This window comes from Anomaloglossus baeobatrachus, chromosome 4, assembly GCF_048569485.1.
Source record: "Anomaloglossus baeobatrachus isolate aAnoBae1 chromosome 4, aAnoBae1.hap1, whole genome shotgun sequence".
Lineage (NCBI taxonomy): Eukaryota > Metazoa > Chordata > Amphibia > Anura > Aromobatidae > Anomaloglossus > Anomaloglossus baeobatrachus.
The window spans coordinates 632,816,388-632,833,042 of NC_134356.1; the positions used below are offsets into that span (position 1 = coordinate 632,816,388).

A 16,655-nucleotide genomic window follows, 5' to 3' on the forward strand; every position below is an offset into this window, starting at 1 on the left:
GCGTTTGGTGATGTCCATGGGTTCCAGACTTAAGGCAGTGATTGCCTCCAAAGGATTCGCAACAAAATATTGAAAATAACAATTTTTTTTTGGGGTTTGGTTTATTTGTCCAATTACTTTTGACCTCCTAAAATGTGGAGTGTTTGTAAAGAAATGTGCACAATTCCTACAATTTCTATCAGATATTTTTGTTCAACCCTTCAAATTAAACGTTACAATCTGCACTTGAATTCTGTTGTAGAGGTTTCATTTCAAATCCAATGTGGTGGCATGCAGAGCCCAACTCGCGAAAATTGTGTCACTGTCCAAATATTTCTGAACCTAACTGTATGTATGTGTATATATATGGCTGTTTGCTGTGTGTGTGCACGTCTATGCCGTGTCGGAGTACATGTCTGTATATGTGTACATGTCATATACATGTCTGTATATGTGTACACATCTCTCTACTGAAGGTTTACAAGTCCGTGTTTCTGGGGTTGTGTATGTTTGTAAGATGCCTGTATGTAAGGTTGCGTGCCCAACATCAGGGTTCACACGGTTTTGGATTCAGTGTTTTCGCTCCATCCAAAACGCTGCGTTGTCCACTGCAAGCACAGTAGATGGATTTCTAGAAATCCTATGCCTACTGTGCGTGTACAGTTCACAGCGAAAACTGACCTGTGTGGTGCGGCTTCCCGAGCCCTGGCATGTCAATTTATTGCTGTGTAGCCCCAAGTGTCTCCACAGGAAGAACAGAAGAGAAAGACCACAGCGGCCCGAACCCTGACTGTGGGTGTGAAGCCCCACAGGTGTTGTGTCGGTGCATTACCTTCAGGGACTCCACTGGATCAGTCTGGTCACAGGTAGGGAACCTTCTTTTAGGATTGTCGTGACGCCACTCTCAGAATTGCGGTCAGTGGGGACCGCCACTGCAGATTAAGGGATGCCTGGGGCTGATGGTGGGTGCAGTTAGTTGTAATAGCCTCCTGAGAGTGAGGCAAGCCCCAGGGCCCTGTGTAGGTGTGTAGAACCACAAGGCGCAGAATAACTCAACACAAGCAGAATGTCTTTCAGGGGTTTTACTCACAGTTGATGGCAGGGTGAGTAACCCGGGCGTAGCTGGGATGAACCAGGCTGGAACCAGGTATCCTTCAGGCTGACTGATGAGGGTGGCTACCGACTCGCCTTCCTTAGCCCTTCTGTGGTTTGTGGTAACCCCGACTTTTAGTCCCTATGGGGGTCACCCAGGGAAGTAGCTGCTCCCCTCGTTTGGTTGCCGTTTGCTTGTCGCCTGGACCAGATCACTCCAGCTGCTTGCCTCCTGTGAACTATGGGCCCTAACTGTGGCTACGTGGCTGCGGACTTTGTGGTGTTGTGGCGTGGGCTTTGAGGGCCCCACACCGGCAGGTTTAGCAAGGAAAGGTGGATCTATCCCCGCACCGGGATCTGCCGCCCGTTTGGGCCTGGTACTCCCTGACAGTCTCCGTACTTTCCACTACGTTGCTCTCTCTCTAGCTGTGTGTGGAGTTCGGGCAGCACTACCAGGTGACCGTTCTCCCCCGTCGGTAGTCACTGCGCGGACGCTGTTAGACTGCAACAGCTCCAGGGGCTGCTTCTGCTCTCCCTGAGCTGCACACTAAACCGGCTCACTTGAGGGACCTGCACTGCTGCTCCTGTCAGAGCTCCACTTCCATGCTCCTCACTCCTCCCCACTCTGCTTCAGACTGTTCTCCTCCTTCTCCCTCTTGTGCCTGCCTACGCCACCTAGCAACCAGGCTCTCCACCACACCCCTCGATTGGAGATGGAGGCTTTGCCCCCTCCACCCTTCCAGTGGAGGTGAAGGCTTTGCCCCCTCCTGGGATCCCCAGGGGTCCTCTCAAAGGTACATGTGTGAGACCTGATCACTATGCGCCTTTGTAGTCACACCTCGGTCAGCCTTCTGGATTACCTGTGTTGTACTGTCCCCAGCATGGGTGCAGTACTCAGTGGTGCCTGACCAGGTCAGGGGCGCCACATTCCCCCTTAGTTATCACCAGCACGTCCTCGGGCTGCAAGACAACATTTTAAAATGCATAAAACAGTAAAACATGGTAAAACATTTTAAAACCACCTGGTACCATACATCACCACCCTCCACCCACAAGTCCGTTAACCCACCCAAAACCCTCTCAGGAGGCAGGTCACCGGTTTCTTTTGGTAACCAGGTCTGGGCCATCCGTTTCCCCAGACCTTTCCTCCAATCTGCCTCTCCTGTTGGCCGCGCCTTCAGCCACTTCTGGCAGGATGTAGAGGCGGCTTTCATGGTCTGGTGGTTTCAGGGTATACCTGGCCTGGTGGAGCCGCGCCTTCAGCCTCTTCTGGCAGGATGCAGAGGCGGCCTCCACAGTTGGTGCTGACCAGGTACCCTCTTTGTGGTGGAGAGCCAGGCCCCATAAACAGGCATGCTCCCTGGTTGCAGGCGAGCCAAGGCCCCTAAACAGGCTGGCTCTGGTGGTGGTACCTCTGGGGTAACTATGTACACTGCGAGAGTTTGTGGCTATAGCCAGTTCATAGCCTTAAGGTTTATGGGTTTCTCACATTAGTTCATGTGGGCACATTTCTTAAACAGTAACGTTGCAAACTTTTCAAAACTGGTAACTTGCTGTATTTCTTACTTTACACAGATTCCTCCTCACCAGGGCTTGGGCCTGTAGGGCTGCGGCACCTGTTGCTTTCTCCATCCTTGTCTTTTCTTTCTTCTTCTGTATCTGTTTCTTTTTCTGTATCTGTTTCTTTTTCTATTGAGACAGCAGGTTCACTGTAGGGATATCTGGGACATGGTGTAACATCCAATGCATACCATCCCCTTTTTCCTTGGTGCATGGTGAATTCCACTGAATCTCCTGTCCGTAGGTTCCTTCCTGGATGGCCTCTGGGCAAATGGGCTCGAACTTCTCTTCTGTTAACAAAAATGCCTTCCTTCATACCAGGAGCTACTATGAAACCGTATCCTGATTTCAAGCTGAAGTCTTCGACTACACCACGACAAAGTGGGCCTCTAACCTGGGATTTGGCCCTTCTCAGGAACCGTTTCTCTTCCAAGTCTCTGGCCATGACTTCATCTTTCTGCTCTGGAGACTGCGGTGCAGGGGAAAACTTTGTTCTGCTACGGCGCCGTGTCTTGCGGGCTGGATTCTGCTGGGTTGCCGCTTCGCTGTTTGCAGACTCCCAGGTAATGTACCTGGATAGATCTTCCTCAGCAGAGGGTGTCGGGCTCTCTTCATCCCAGCGGGAATAAGGCAACATCTCTGGCTCTGGGCATGGATCCACTGCTGATGGTTCTGGGGTCAGCTCCTCAGCCTCCTGGCCTCCCCTCCCCCTTAGTTCTTCTGAGCACTCCGGTTGTGGCAGCGCTGGGGATGAGTGTTCATCAGCCGGCCAGGGCGGTGGACTTTTTGGCGTGGACGTTGCAGGAGACTCCTTGTGGGTATGCGGGGGGAGCAGATACCGGTCCACCATCTCCTTTGGGAACTGGGCCTCTAGGTCAGCCTTCAGCTTCCAGTATTCGGGATCCTCTCCCAGCGTGGACTGCCTAGCAGGGACCTCCTTGGACTGGGGAGCGGTGTCTGCTCTGGCCTTGCAGGCCGGGGTAAATATTTGTATGGTTTTGTCTTGGCGGGCCGCGCCTGGCGTGGCGGCGGCCTGGATCAGCGTCGCAGTTTCAATCAGGGTCGCAGCTGGCGTCTTAGCGGGTATCGCTACTGTGGCCGGTTCTTGGCAGGCCGGGCAGGGCATCGCTGCGGCGGCCTGGATTGGCGTCGCAGCTGCGATGGGATCTGTGCAGGCTGGGCTGGGCGTCGCTGCAGCGATCGGAGCTTGGCGGGCCGCACCTGGCGTGGCTGCGGCCTGGTTCAGCACCTCACCTGCGGCGTGGATGAGCGTTGCTGCTGCGGTGGGGTCTTGGCGGGCCGGGCCTAGCAGGGCGGCGGCCTGGGTCAGCGTCACACCTGCGGCGTGGATGAGGGTCGCGGTGGCAGCTGGATCTTTGCGGGCCGGGCAAGGCATCGCTGCGGCGGCCTGGGCTTGGCGGGCCGGGCAGGGCATCGCTGCGGCGGCCTGGGCTTGGCGGGCCGGGCAGGGCATCGCTGCGGCGGCCTGGGCTTGGCGGGCCGGGCAGGGCATCGCTGCTGCGGCCTGGTTCAGCGTCGCCGCGCCGGGCGCCTCTTCAGGGACCGCGGGCGTGGCAGCAGGGGTCGGGGCACTCGCGCTGGCAGGGGCAACACTGGACTCACCCATCGGTGGCACCATCGGGGTCTGAGTCGTCGCCGCTCGGTCTGGCACTCGTCGCGCAGCTTTTTCCTCATAGGCCTGCACCGCGGCAGCCATCTCCAGAAGCGCCGTGCGTTCCTCGCTGATCTGCCGCATGACCCTGACCTCCAGTTGGTCGCAGAACTGGGCAAGTTCCTGATACCACCAGGCAGCGGAGCCTGGCTCTGGGTCTCTGCGTTCAGACGCCATTTCCTCTGCGCCTTCTTCTGCACGATTTCCCAGCAGCAGACTCGTCGCTTCCTCCTGTAGCAAGCTCTTCAGTTTCTGCTCTGCCTCTTTCAGCAGCTCCTCTCCCAGCAGCAGGCTTTTGGCTCCCTTTCCTTCCCGACGTCTCTGAACGCCTCCGCTCTCTTCACTTGCGAGGTCAGGACTCTGCAGGGGATCTCTGGGTAGCCACACCTCTTCGTGGGCGGTAACTTCTCCCAGCGCGGGCTGCTGTTGTTTTTCAGCGCGCTTTTCATGGTGGCAATATGGCGGCGCTTCCAATTTTTCAAGCGGACCGCCCAGGCACATGGTCACCTGTCTGAACAGGTCTAGTCCTTATCCTGTTCGTGACGCCAGATGTGAAGCCCCACAGGTGTTGTGTCGGTGCATTACCTTCAGGGACTCCACTGGATCAGTCTGGTCACAGGTAGGGAACCTTCTTTTAGGATTGTCGTGACGCCACTCTCAGAATTGCGGTCAGTGGGGACCGCCACTGCAGATTAAGGGATGCCTGGGGCTGATGGTGGGTGCAGTTAGTTGTAATAGCCTCCTGAGAGTGAGGCAAGCCCCAGGGCCCTGTGTAGGTGTGTAGAACCACAAGGCGCAGAATAACTCAACACAAGCAGAATGTCTTTCAGGGGTTTTACTCACAGTTGATGGCAGGGTGAGTAACCCGGGCGTAGCTGGGATGAACCAGGCTGGAACCAGGTATCCTTCAGGCTGACTGATGAGGGTGGCTACCGACTCGCCTTCCTTAGCCCTTCTGTGGTTTGTGGTAACCCCGACTTTTAGTCCCTATGGGGGTCACCCAGGGAAGTAGCTGCTCCCCTCGTTTGGTTGCCGTTTGCTTGTCGCCTGGACCAGATCACTCCAGCTGCTTGCCTCCTGTGAACTATGGGCCCTAACTGTGGCTACGTGGCTGCGGACTTTGTGGTGTTGTGGCGTGGGCTTTGAGGGCCCCACACCGGCAGGTTTAGCAAGGAAAGGTGGATCTATCCCCGCACCGGGATCTGCCGCCCGTTTGGGCCTGGTACTCCCTGACAGTCTCCGTACTTTCCACTACGTTGCTCTCTCTCTAGCTGTGTGTGGAGTTCGGGCAGCACTACCAGGTGACCGTTCTCCCCCGTCGGTAGTCACTGCGCGGACGCTGTTAGACTGCAACAGCTCCAGGGGCTGCTTCTGCTCTCCCTGAGCTGCACACTAAACCGGCTCACTTGAGGGACCTGCACTGCTGCTCCTGTCAGAGCTCCACTTCCATGCTCCTCACTCCTCCCCACTCTGCTTCAGACTGTTCTCCTCCTTCTCCCTCTTGTGCCTGCCTACGCCACCTAGCAACCAGGCTCTCCACCACACCCCTCGATTGGAGATGGAGGCTTTGCCCCCTCCACCCTTCCAGTGGAGGTGAAGGCTTTGCCCCCTCCTGGGATCCCCAGGGGTCCTCTCAAAGGTACATGTGTGAGACCTGATCACTATGCGCCTTTGTAGTCACACCTCGGTCAGCCTTCTGGATTACCTGTGTTGTACTGTCCCCAGCATGGGTGCAGTACTCAGTGGTGCCTGACCAGGTCAGGGGCGCCACATGGGCACAGGCCACTGTGGTCCAGCCCCACAGGAGAGCACATGCGTCTAAGACACAGCATGTCCAGACCGTGGGCCTTTAGCCTATAATGTATTGTTGTGTATGTATAAAACATTTGTATCTATAGGGCACAACACTAAATCTATAAGGGTGAGTGCCCATCATCAGGCTGCCTCACGGTCTGGACGCAGCGTGCTTTCTCTGGTGGAGACGCTAGTCTCTTGGGCGGGAGATCATGCTGTCCTTAACCACCATTACGTTTTTTTTTATAATCTGGACGCAGCATACTTTTTCTGGCGGAGACACTAGTCTCCTGGGTGGGAGATTGCGCTGTCCTTGTGTGCCGCCCCTGTGCCAGCAGCTGGCGCTGCTCAGATCCAGATCTACGGTACGGCTCGAGGGGTTCTCCGGACCGGGGGTCGCATGGACACTCCGAATAAAAGGGGATGTATTTATACAGGATTGGTTGTAAAATGTCTGTGATGCCACCCATAGTGTGTGGTGAGATGTAGCACCACCGCTGCTATTGCGGGGCTCCCGGGGACGTTGGGCTGGCAGCTAGCTGTTAACCCCTCCGTGGGTAGGGATGGATGTCCCTATGATGTGTCTCTATGCTGAGGATGGGGATTGCAGGGGCCGCTGCACCTGGCCAGGCCGAGGATATTACTCACGGTCGAATAAAGTACACAAGTCCTGTGGTAAACCAAGGTGATGGTGGCCGGCTGCCGCAGACGGGTGTATCTGATCCCACACCCGGGTTTGTAGTCAAAGTCTCTCTCCTCTGCACTCGGTGTGTTGTAAGTAGGACTTCCCGGTCTGAAATGCGGAAGTCCGCTCCCGGTCCTTTGGTTGGGAGCCGTGCCCGTCTGACGCTGACCCTTGGAATCTATGGGCCCTGGCGGTGACCCTATCCCTCTCGGTGGGTGGTTGTCTACTTTTCGGGACTTAGGTTGGGACAGGACCTATAATCCTGCCCTCAATTGGTTAATTAGCTAGGCCGTTGGTGCCGGTCCTGGCTTCAGGGTCCAAGTACCCCCTCTGTGCACACGGTTTCCGGGTCGGTTCTCCGGTGTCGGTACCGGCGGGCTACAACCCTGTCCCGGTCCACCTCGGATCTCCGGCAGCCATCTTCCCGTCTCCTGCAGACTCTGGCTACCGTCTGCCACCTAGCCAATGAACCAGGGCTCCGACCGTGGCGCTAGTCAGCTTTCACCTCTACTCCCAACTTCAACTTAAACTTCTCTCCCTGTTTTCCCGCCCCCGGGTTCTCTAGACCCCTAGGTGGGTGTGTCCCAACCGCCTGGTCCGCCCCCTGGTGTGTCTGTCCTATCCTGAGGGGGGGTGACTAGAGTTTCAGGTCGGCTGATTTAACCCTTTTGTGGGATTGGTGTTGTGCGGGGGCCTATCTGTACCTCTACTTGGTTCTCCAGGGTGTTAAACGTGCACACGATCAGAGTGACTGTCAGCGGATATTCGCTGTATTCTCTCGCTCAGAGCACTAGCATCTCTGCTAGAATAAATTGACATGCTGAGGATAGGAAAGCAGCGCCACAGGTCAGTTTATGGAGTTTAAAAGAAGCCTAGGGGGCCGGAGATTTCTATAAATCCATCCACTGTGCCTTTACTGTACAATACAGCATTTTGGACCCAGTGAAAACACTATGTGTCCAAAACGCTGCTGACACTGATCGTGAGTACGGGCCCTAAGGGCTCACTCACATATGTGTTAGGGAATTTCATTTGTCTTTCCATGTTTATGAAAAGAAAAGTTAAATTAACCCCTGAACTGTGACGTAGCTATGTCACCTTAAGGCCTCCTTAACACGTCCGTGTTTCTGGTATGTGTTGTATTCGTTTTTTTCACGGTTACCACGTGTACCCATTATAACCTATGGTGCTGCTCGCATGTTCATGTGTTTACACAGACTGTGTGTCCATGTGGTTCACATGGAGACATCTCTTTTTTCCGGCAGCACAGATGACAAGGGCCATTAGACGTCTATGGGGCCGTGAAAAACACGTACAGTACACAGATGGCATCAGTGTATAGTCCGTGTGCCATCCATGTTCCGTACGAGTTTAACATTGAAAATATATGAGAAGCTTTGTAATTGTTGTACATGCAGTTAGCTGGGTTCTGGTACTGTATCTATGTAGTAAGCGTGGTTTTGCTCCTATATCTATATAGTAAGCTAAGTTATGGTACCAGATTTAAGCAGTAAGCTTAGTTCTGGTACTATGTGTATGCAGTAAGCTTGTTCTCTTCCCGTAGCTATGTAGGAGGCTTGGTTCTGTTGCTGTTTCTATGTAGTAGACTGAACAAGTATAATTTTTTTCCTGTATTGATACAGTAAGCTCGGTTCTGTTCCCGTAGCTATGTGGCAGGCTCAGTTCTGCTTCCATATCTCTGTAGTAAGCTTGGTTCTGATCTCGTATCTCTGTAGTAAGCTCGGTTCTGCTCCCATATCTCTGTAGTAAGCTCGGTTCTGCTCCCATATCTCTGTATAAGCTCCATGCAATTAAGATAAACAGAACAAAGGTGGGCTGCCACAACTTGAGGGCCACTGCCTTATGATTGCCCCCCCCAGGCTAAAATGTCCAGGCAGGCCCTGCGCTATAGCATGAGAAATCAATCGCAGATGGACACTGTGTTACGGTTCGGGGTTCCCCTGAGCCTCAAACCGCTCCTCCCCCGTCCTCATCCCCTACAGTGATGTTGGCTGACTCCTCTGCACCACCTCCATCGCTCCAGGCGCTTGGCTGCTATGTGTCAGGTGTCCAGGGTTTTGGGTCATCCTGAACCTAAGTTCCTGCTTTGCCGTACTCTGCATGCGCGGGTTCCCGCTGGATCTCCAGGCTCTAAGTGCGGGATTCCCGCTACTGCGCATGCACGTTACGTCACCAATAACGTGGCAGCTCCTGATTGGCCGTCGCGGATGTCACCGGTGATGCGGCAGCTGCTGATTAGTCGTTGATGACGTCACCGGTGACGCGGCGGCTGCTGATTGGCTGTTGATGATGTCAGCGGTGATGTGGCATCCGCTGATTGGCTGCAACCGGTGCCATTTCTATCTGGCGTCTGGCTGTGCTTAGGCTATAAAAGAACCTGGATGATGCCCATTGGCGCGCAAGCGTCTTTCTTGCTCAGAGACACATTAGTGTAGAGCATTTTGTAGCGGCCACAAGTGCAATTAACCCTGTAGTGTCTGTGACAGGGCTGCTAGAGTCAGTAGGATCGGTAGGCAGGGTTAGGCATCCAGTGCTCGTTGCTCCAAGATTCGCGCGGAAGCATACTCAGGGTCAGCTAACCCGCTCCGGTCCTACCAATCCATCCACACCACGGCAGCTCAGTGACATCAATTGGGCTGCGTCCTCGGTCCGATGTGCCTCCTACTCATACGGCTGATCCTCGCAGGTCTCCTTGTGCTGCCAACAGGGGAGGTCCTATACTTGGTGGTGTGCTGTTAACACCACCGATTGTGTTTGTTGTTTTTGTGTCTCTCTGTAGCTTTGTCATCTGCCCGGAGTACCTCGGGAAATGATTGAGCTATTATTAGTTTTGCTCCAATTGTCCGCCTGCGTAACACACTGCCCCATAGTTTTGCACTAGAGTGAGAGCAATCCAATTTTTTATCAGATTAAACTCACCCGTGCAAAACGCAAGTGTCGCGGGCGGAGGAGGGGACGCTGCGCTCTCCCACTGCTCGGGTCCGGCTGCTGCTGCTGCTGCGGCCGGTGCTGCTCGGTAGCTCGAGCGATGGGCTGGATCCCGGGGACTTGAGCGGCGCTCCTCGCCCGTGAGTGAAAAGGGGAATGGTTTTGGGGATATTGTCCGTGACGCCACCCACAGTTGTGGTGATTGTGTGGACACCACCGCTGCTCTGGACGGGGATCCCGGGAGCGGTGACAGGGAGCAGCTTTGTTGTTATTTCTCCCCTCCATGGGTAGGGGGTTGGTTGTCCCGGGGCCCGGTGATGGGGTAGGGGTGGATGGCAGACCGGGTGCGGGGCTTGGTGAGGTGCAGGGTCGCGGGGGCAGCGCTGTGCCGCACGGCACGGTGGTACTCACTCAGCCTGAGACGATGACACAGTTCTCGGTAAGACATATGGCTGGAAAGACGGTTCCCACGGACGGCTGCTGTTGCTTTTCCCCGGTAGTTAACGGTGACTGTCTCTTTCCCTGCACCTAGTACTTCTGTTGGTTCCAATGGGTTCCCACCGGTAACCTGCTCCCCGGCTTGGATATGGGCCGGAGGAGCCCCTCTTTGCCCGCAGGCGCTGGCCCTGAGAAACTGGTGCCTTGGCGGTGGCGGTGTCTCTCTCATACGGTTGGACTGTTGCATTCAATCGGGACTTAGTTGTTTGGAGACCCGGAGGTCCCCTTCACTGAAGGATTTGGCAAATTCACGGCGACTCCAAGCCTTGCCGGGATCCGAAAGGCCCCTGCCAATGGTGCTGGCTTCTCCTTGTGTACCGGTCCGGTACCGCCGGGCCACCGCCCGTCCACGGTCCTTATGGCAACTCCGATAGGCCACTCCTGCAGACGGTCACCGCCGTCTGCTAACCTTGCTGTGTCTGTCCGGGGCACACACCCGGACCAACTTCAGGCTCTGTTCCTGTCACTTTTCTCCTCACACTTGCTCCTCTACCACTCAACTCCTCTCACTTCCTCCTCCAAACTCTAACTCTCTCTCTGACTGCCTGTGTTTTCCCTCCTCCAGGACTGTGAACTCCTTGGTGGGTGGAGACCAACCGCCTGGCTCCACCCCCTGGTGTGGACAACAGCCCCTGGGGAAGGCAACAAGGATTTTTGGGTCTAGCTTTGATGTGCCTAACCGGGGTGTAGGGTGTGGTGATGTCATTACCTGTGACCCCTGGCTTGTCCAGGGCGTCACACAAGTGGAACCGTTCCATTAGGGTGCGCTCACACCAACGTATGACTCGCACGATTATTGGATCGCATCACCCGCACGGCCGCTCACTCTCATGACAGGAGCAGGCCGACTGTATGTATTTCTATGCAGCTGAGACGCTCCTCTGCAACTGTGCCGAGTGATGCGATCCTATAATAATACCTGGATAATTTTGTGGCCCGGCCTTTTTTTTTTTTTGTACGATGAATGTCATTAAAAAACATTCACTGAAAATAATACTATTTTCTCCACTATTTCACCACAGTTGGATCCACCCCGCCCCCGCCATTTTTCAGCATATGGTGAAATAAATGTTATTTAAAATTACAATTCATCCCACATAAAAACAAACAAAACACAAAGCAAAAAGAAAAAAAAAATATAAGGGTTTTGGAAAAAGGCGAAGTAAAAAAAAAACAACTAAAGGGCAAAGCAATTACTCATAAGGGGGTTAAAGCGCGGGGTTACGATATTATTTAGGCGCTGATGGTATTTTTGGGGGTTGGTATATCATTTTGGCACTTTATAGCATTATAGGACTGCATAACAGTATTATTTATAAAATCTACAGTATTATTCTTTCTTGTACTGTACATTTTTTTGTCTTTTAACTGGAGCTTTCACATTTTTACACTATTAGTATTAATTGTGATCCATGTATTAGTATGTATGTCAGTAACACCCCTTGGCAGACAGTGACAGTTCCTATTACACACAAGTCCGTAATTACAGCTCAGCTGATAAGTCCCATTTGCTTGTAATTTTCAATTAAAGGCAGCACTGTGCTCCCTGAGCATGCGCAGATCACTCGCTGAAGCCGCTTCTAGTAAGGGCAAGAGAACTGACGTCATGAGTTCAGACGATCACACAAATTTAAGCCCCGCCTTTTCTCGTCAGCTATTGGTCAACAGAAGAGGTTGTGGAAGCTCTGGTCGCCTTCTGATTGGCTGAGATGCGTCTGCCGGTGGCCTGGTTGTTGATGCCAGTAGTGTAGGAGGTGACTGGGGGAGAAGGAGGAGGGGGCGGGAAGGGAAGTCCGGAGACACCGGGGAGAAGTGACCGGGGGAGTCGCTGCTATTACCGTGGCATGGCCTGCAGAGCCGGTGAGCTGCACACAGCCTAGTGGTGCTCAGGGCTTCTCTGTGGACACATTAACCCCTTCATGATTGGACGAGTCTCTGTTCTCGCACTTTCGTTTTTTGTTGTTTTTTTTTTTTCTCTTGCTTGTTTAACCCTATGAGGGCTGGTGTTTTTTGTAGGGAGGCCAGTCGTAGTTTTGAATGACACCGTTCATTTTAATAAACTGAAAAAAATAGGGAACACCCCCCCCTCCCCCAAACTCTGCAATTCCACCATTCATTATTTTTTTAAAGAGGGGGGGGGGGGATATTTTACAGTGTATATTATATGATAAAAATGACCTAGAAATTCTCGCTGTCGGTAGAGTTGCGGCGAAGCCAAAGTTGTTGTTTATCTTTTAAATTAAATATTTTTTTTCTTTTTTTTTTTTTTTTTTCAAAATGTACATAATATTTACAAAGGGAAGGAAATCAGAAACAACAAAGGTAACAAAAAAAGTCTGTTATTTTCTGAGATATGTAACTTTTTAATTTTTCCATTTGTTATTGTGTGTTGTTTTTTTTTACTTTTTTGGGGTGGGGGAATATATATATACTGCTACTGTCAAGTCAATATCAGTCTAATCCATAGAAAAAAAGATTATATAATTATATATACACGCACGCACGCACACTCAGTTACTGCCAAGTCAATGACAGTCTGATCCATAGAAAATATAGAATATATTATTTTTATATTTGCTATGGATCAGACTGTTGACTTGGCAGTAACAGAGCGTGCGTGTGTATATAATTATATATATATATATATATATATATATATATATATATATATATATAATGTGTGTGTGTGTATATATATATATATATATATATATATATATATATATATATATATATATACACACACACATACATATATATATATATATATATATATATATATATATATATATATATATATATATATATATATATATATATATATATAAAAAAATCTTTCTATGGATTAGACTGATATTGACTTGACAGTAACAGGTTATATATATATATATAATAAAATATATATATATATAATTTTGGAACCTCGGATTATGAGTAATCCGGTGTGCAGGTAGTTTAGAAGACGAGCGAAGCTTCTTGCAAATTTGTAACTCGGTTTACAAGCAATGCTTTGCTGTACGAACAAATACCGCGCACACTTCTGGTTCCGTACTTTTCACTGCGCTGTGACCCGCTCTGGCTGCTTCTTGTGGTCTGTGGATCCGATAACAGTCGCAGGGGCTGCTGCTGTCTCGGCTAAATTTCAGATGCTGGTGCTGAGCAGTGTCAGCTCTCTCTGCACTGTATTCTCATAGGCAGCACACTGCGCATGCGTATGACGTCCGCTGCCGAAGCACTGACAGCGGCAGCCCCTGCATCGGCCGCGATAGTTACCGGGTCCACATGCCTGCAGAGTGCAAGAATAGGCCGCCGAGGGAACGGAGGATAAGTGTGTGTGTGCGTGCGTGCGCGTGCGCGTGCAATGGCTCAATAGGGGACCAGGATGAGAAATTGCTAAAAGTTGTGGACCGAATTGTCAGACTTTCAATTATTTCGTATGGGAAAGTTTGCTTTGGTTCACGAGCACACTCCCAGAATGGATTATGCTCATAATCCAAAGTTCCACTGTATGTGTGATATATATTATATATAATCCATTTTTTTTTCTCTCTGAGCTAGGAGAATGAGTCATTTAAACTTTTATATTTTTAATGTGTAGATTTATTTCTTTTTTTTCTTTTTTAGCCCTTCCTGATGGATTTTGATGGATTTTTTCCTGTTCTATATACTTTAGATACTGCAGTATATATGTAATATGTATGTACTGGGCTTCATGGAGGCACCAAGATGAGGGTGACAGTGGCGTTCACCCAATTCTCTACTGCCATGGCCACCCAACGGCTCACTACGATTGAGGGTGGAGGGGAGCGATGAGCACCAGAACAAATGTGTCATGTGTCGAGCAGTTTTCCGTTTTTAGAAAATCCCTGTCCCCTAGTGACAGTTTGTTTAAAAAAACAAAAAAAAAAAACAAAAAACCGCAACTATGCTTTACTCACCCTTCCCGGGTCCAGCACTGAGTCTCTCGATGTTCCTCTTGCTGACAGTTATTGTCGCAGCAGTGGTGTCATGTTGATAGCGCTGCAGCCAATCAGTGAGCTCAGCAGGTTGTGCTGTCAGCTTGGGCTGAGCTCACTGATTGGCTGCAGAACTGTTGTGGTGACTTTAGCGCTGCAGAAAATAACAGACCAGGAGCTGCAGCGGAGACAAAGCCCTGGACCTGAGGAGGGTGACTAAAGCACCATTTATTTATTTATTTTTTTAAAAACAAACTTCAGTCGAGGACGGGAGTTTTCTAATAACAAAAAAACCCTTTTATATGCCGGTGTCAGAGATTAGTTAATCGGCAGCATCTAGTTCTGGTCGTGGCTGTCAGTGGCCGGTCCTGGCTGTATAACACGGCTGCCTCTGCCGGGTGTGCTGCAGGCTCAGCTCCTGAGCCCGCTCAATAATGCCGGCATCCTGCATAGGACCATTACATCCTGGTGCTAGATTGTGGGGGCGATCAGCAGAGTCCTGCCTTTTTTAGTTGGGGCAACAATAATAAAGGGTCCTGGAACCCACAAAACGGATTGAATCATTTGTATCCAGATGGAGGATCTTGTTCATTCTCATCGCTATTATTAGGTTTACCAGGGCCTCATATTTGGAGATCAGCATCGCTAGATGTGCGGTGGGTGGTGGCCTCCGTAGGAGCTGTGACGGAGGACGTAGCCTCATCACCTTGCACAGCATTGATGGACTTTTTCCTTTTATTGGTCTTATCAGGTCTAAAGTAAGAAGAAATGGCCACGTACACCTGCAGCGTCGTCCTGTCCTCTCTCAGATCCCGGTAAGATGCCGCTACGCCCACATTCGCCCATACAGCAGACGGTGACAGCTCCTCTCCTGTGTTACCAGACCCATCAGGGCAGTCTGCCCACAGCCCACCAGGGCTTTATTCTCTTTTTCTTCTTTTGTTTCAGTTTATTTGATGTTCTTGGTTTCTCTTGTTCTTTACTTTTATGTTACTTTGTCACTGTTAGCGTTTGTCAAATTGTTTAATGATTTGCCCTTCACTCCGCGCTCTTCCTCTCCACCCGACCCTCTTTTAGTCTGGTACACACTGTGTTCTTAGCTGTCTCCTTTGACATACGCCTTCTCGCCCCCCTTTACTTTTGGCTTCCCATGGCTATGGCGCACTCCCTCTCTTTGCAGTCATCCTCTCTTTCCCCATCTCATACACCATGTTCCAAATTATTATGCAAATTATATTTCTTTGTCGCTCCATTGGGAGACCCAGACAATTGGGTGTATAGCTTCTGCTTCCGGAGGCCACACAAAGTATTACACTTAAAAGTGTAAAGCCCCTCCCCTTCTGCCTATACACCCCCCGTGCATCACGGGCTCCTCAGTTTTTATGCTTTGTGCGAAGGAGGCTGACATCCACGCATAGCTCCACATCTTAGTCAGCAGCAGCTGCTGACTATGTCGGATGGAAGAAAAGAGGGCCCATAACAGGGCCCCCAGCATGCTCCCTTCTCACCCCACTCTGGTCGGCGGTGCTGTTAAGGTTGAGGTACCCATTGCGGGTACATAGGCAGGAGCCACATGCTGTTTTCCTTCCCCATCCCTTAATGGGCTCTGGGTGAAGTGGGATCCTAATCGGTCTCCAGGCACTGGGACCGTGCTCCCTCCGCAGCCCCTGGGGAATCTGCTGGACAGGAGCCGGGTATCGTCAGGGACAAGGCCCTGCTACTGTGAGGTACTCTGTGTCCCCCTGGGGGACCGCGCATGGAGCGCTTGTGCTATACACACTGCAGCACTGCTGGGTGTGTTAGTGCGCCGGGGACTACCGCGCCGGCCGCGCTTATTTGCCGGCCGCGCTTATAACTTTAGTCCCCGGCTTTTGCGGCCTAGTATCGCATATTCCCGCCCCCAGGCCTGCCAGTCAGGGGAAGGGCGGGACGCTGCACAGGACGTCAGCGCTGAGGGCTGGAGCATACTTTGTATCCTCCTCCCCCCTCACTCAGCACAGTGGGGCATCAGATTCCCGCACTTTCTGGGGCACGCCCACGGCCCCCTCCTCCCCACAGAACGCCGGCAGCCATTCCTGTCAGCACTTCTGACGCTGGAGAGGAGAGACAACACGGCTCTGGGAGGCCCAGGCAGGGAATCTGGTGATCACACAACCGCTTTGAGCGGTCGGTAAGCAGCACCTGGGTGCTGGCCCCACTGAGTGCCGAAGTGTACATATATATATATATATATATATATATATATATGCTTATATGCTATACATTTACACTGTACGGTCGCACTGTTGATTTTTGGCTATATACCCTCCTGGATTGTACTCAGAGGAGACAACAGCATGTCGTCCGCAAAAAGCAAGGGTGCCAAAGCACAGGCTTACTTTGCAACCTGTATCTCATGTGCGGCTATACTACCGGCAGGTTCCACCGATCCTCATTGTGTGCAATGCTCGGCCCCTGTGGCACTTGCTCA

The 16,655-nt window shown here is 51.6% G+C and overlaps 1 protein-coding gene across 3 annotated transcripts in view; it reads left to right on the plus strand.

Moving 5' to 3' along the window:
- The first annotated feature begins 12,004 nt into the window (after positions 1-12,004).
- LETM2 (leucine zipper and EF-hand containing transmembrane protein 2) overlaps positions 12,005-16,655 on the plus strand; it is a 136,620-nt gene continuing 131,969 nt past the window's right edge. For 2 of the 3 annotated variants that reach the window (XM_075346393.1, XM_075346395.1), the window contains exons 1-2: positions 12,005-12,089; positions 14,937-15,000. In XM_075346393.1, coding sequence (XP_075202508.1) covers positions 14,954-15,000 — 47 coding nt within the window. In that variant the 5' untranslated portion in view covers positions 12,005-12,089; positions 14,937-14,953. Of the gene's footprint in view, positions 12,090-12,527; positions 12,552-14,936; positions 15,001-16,655 lie in introns of all 3 variants that reach the window. The other variant, XM_075346394.1, reaches the window with a different exon arrangement.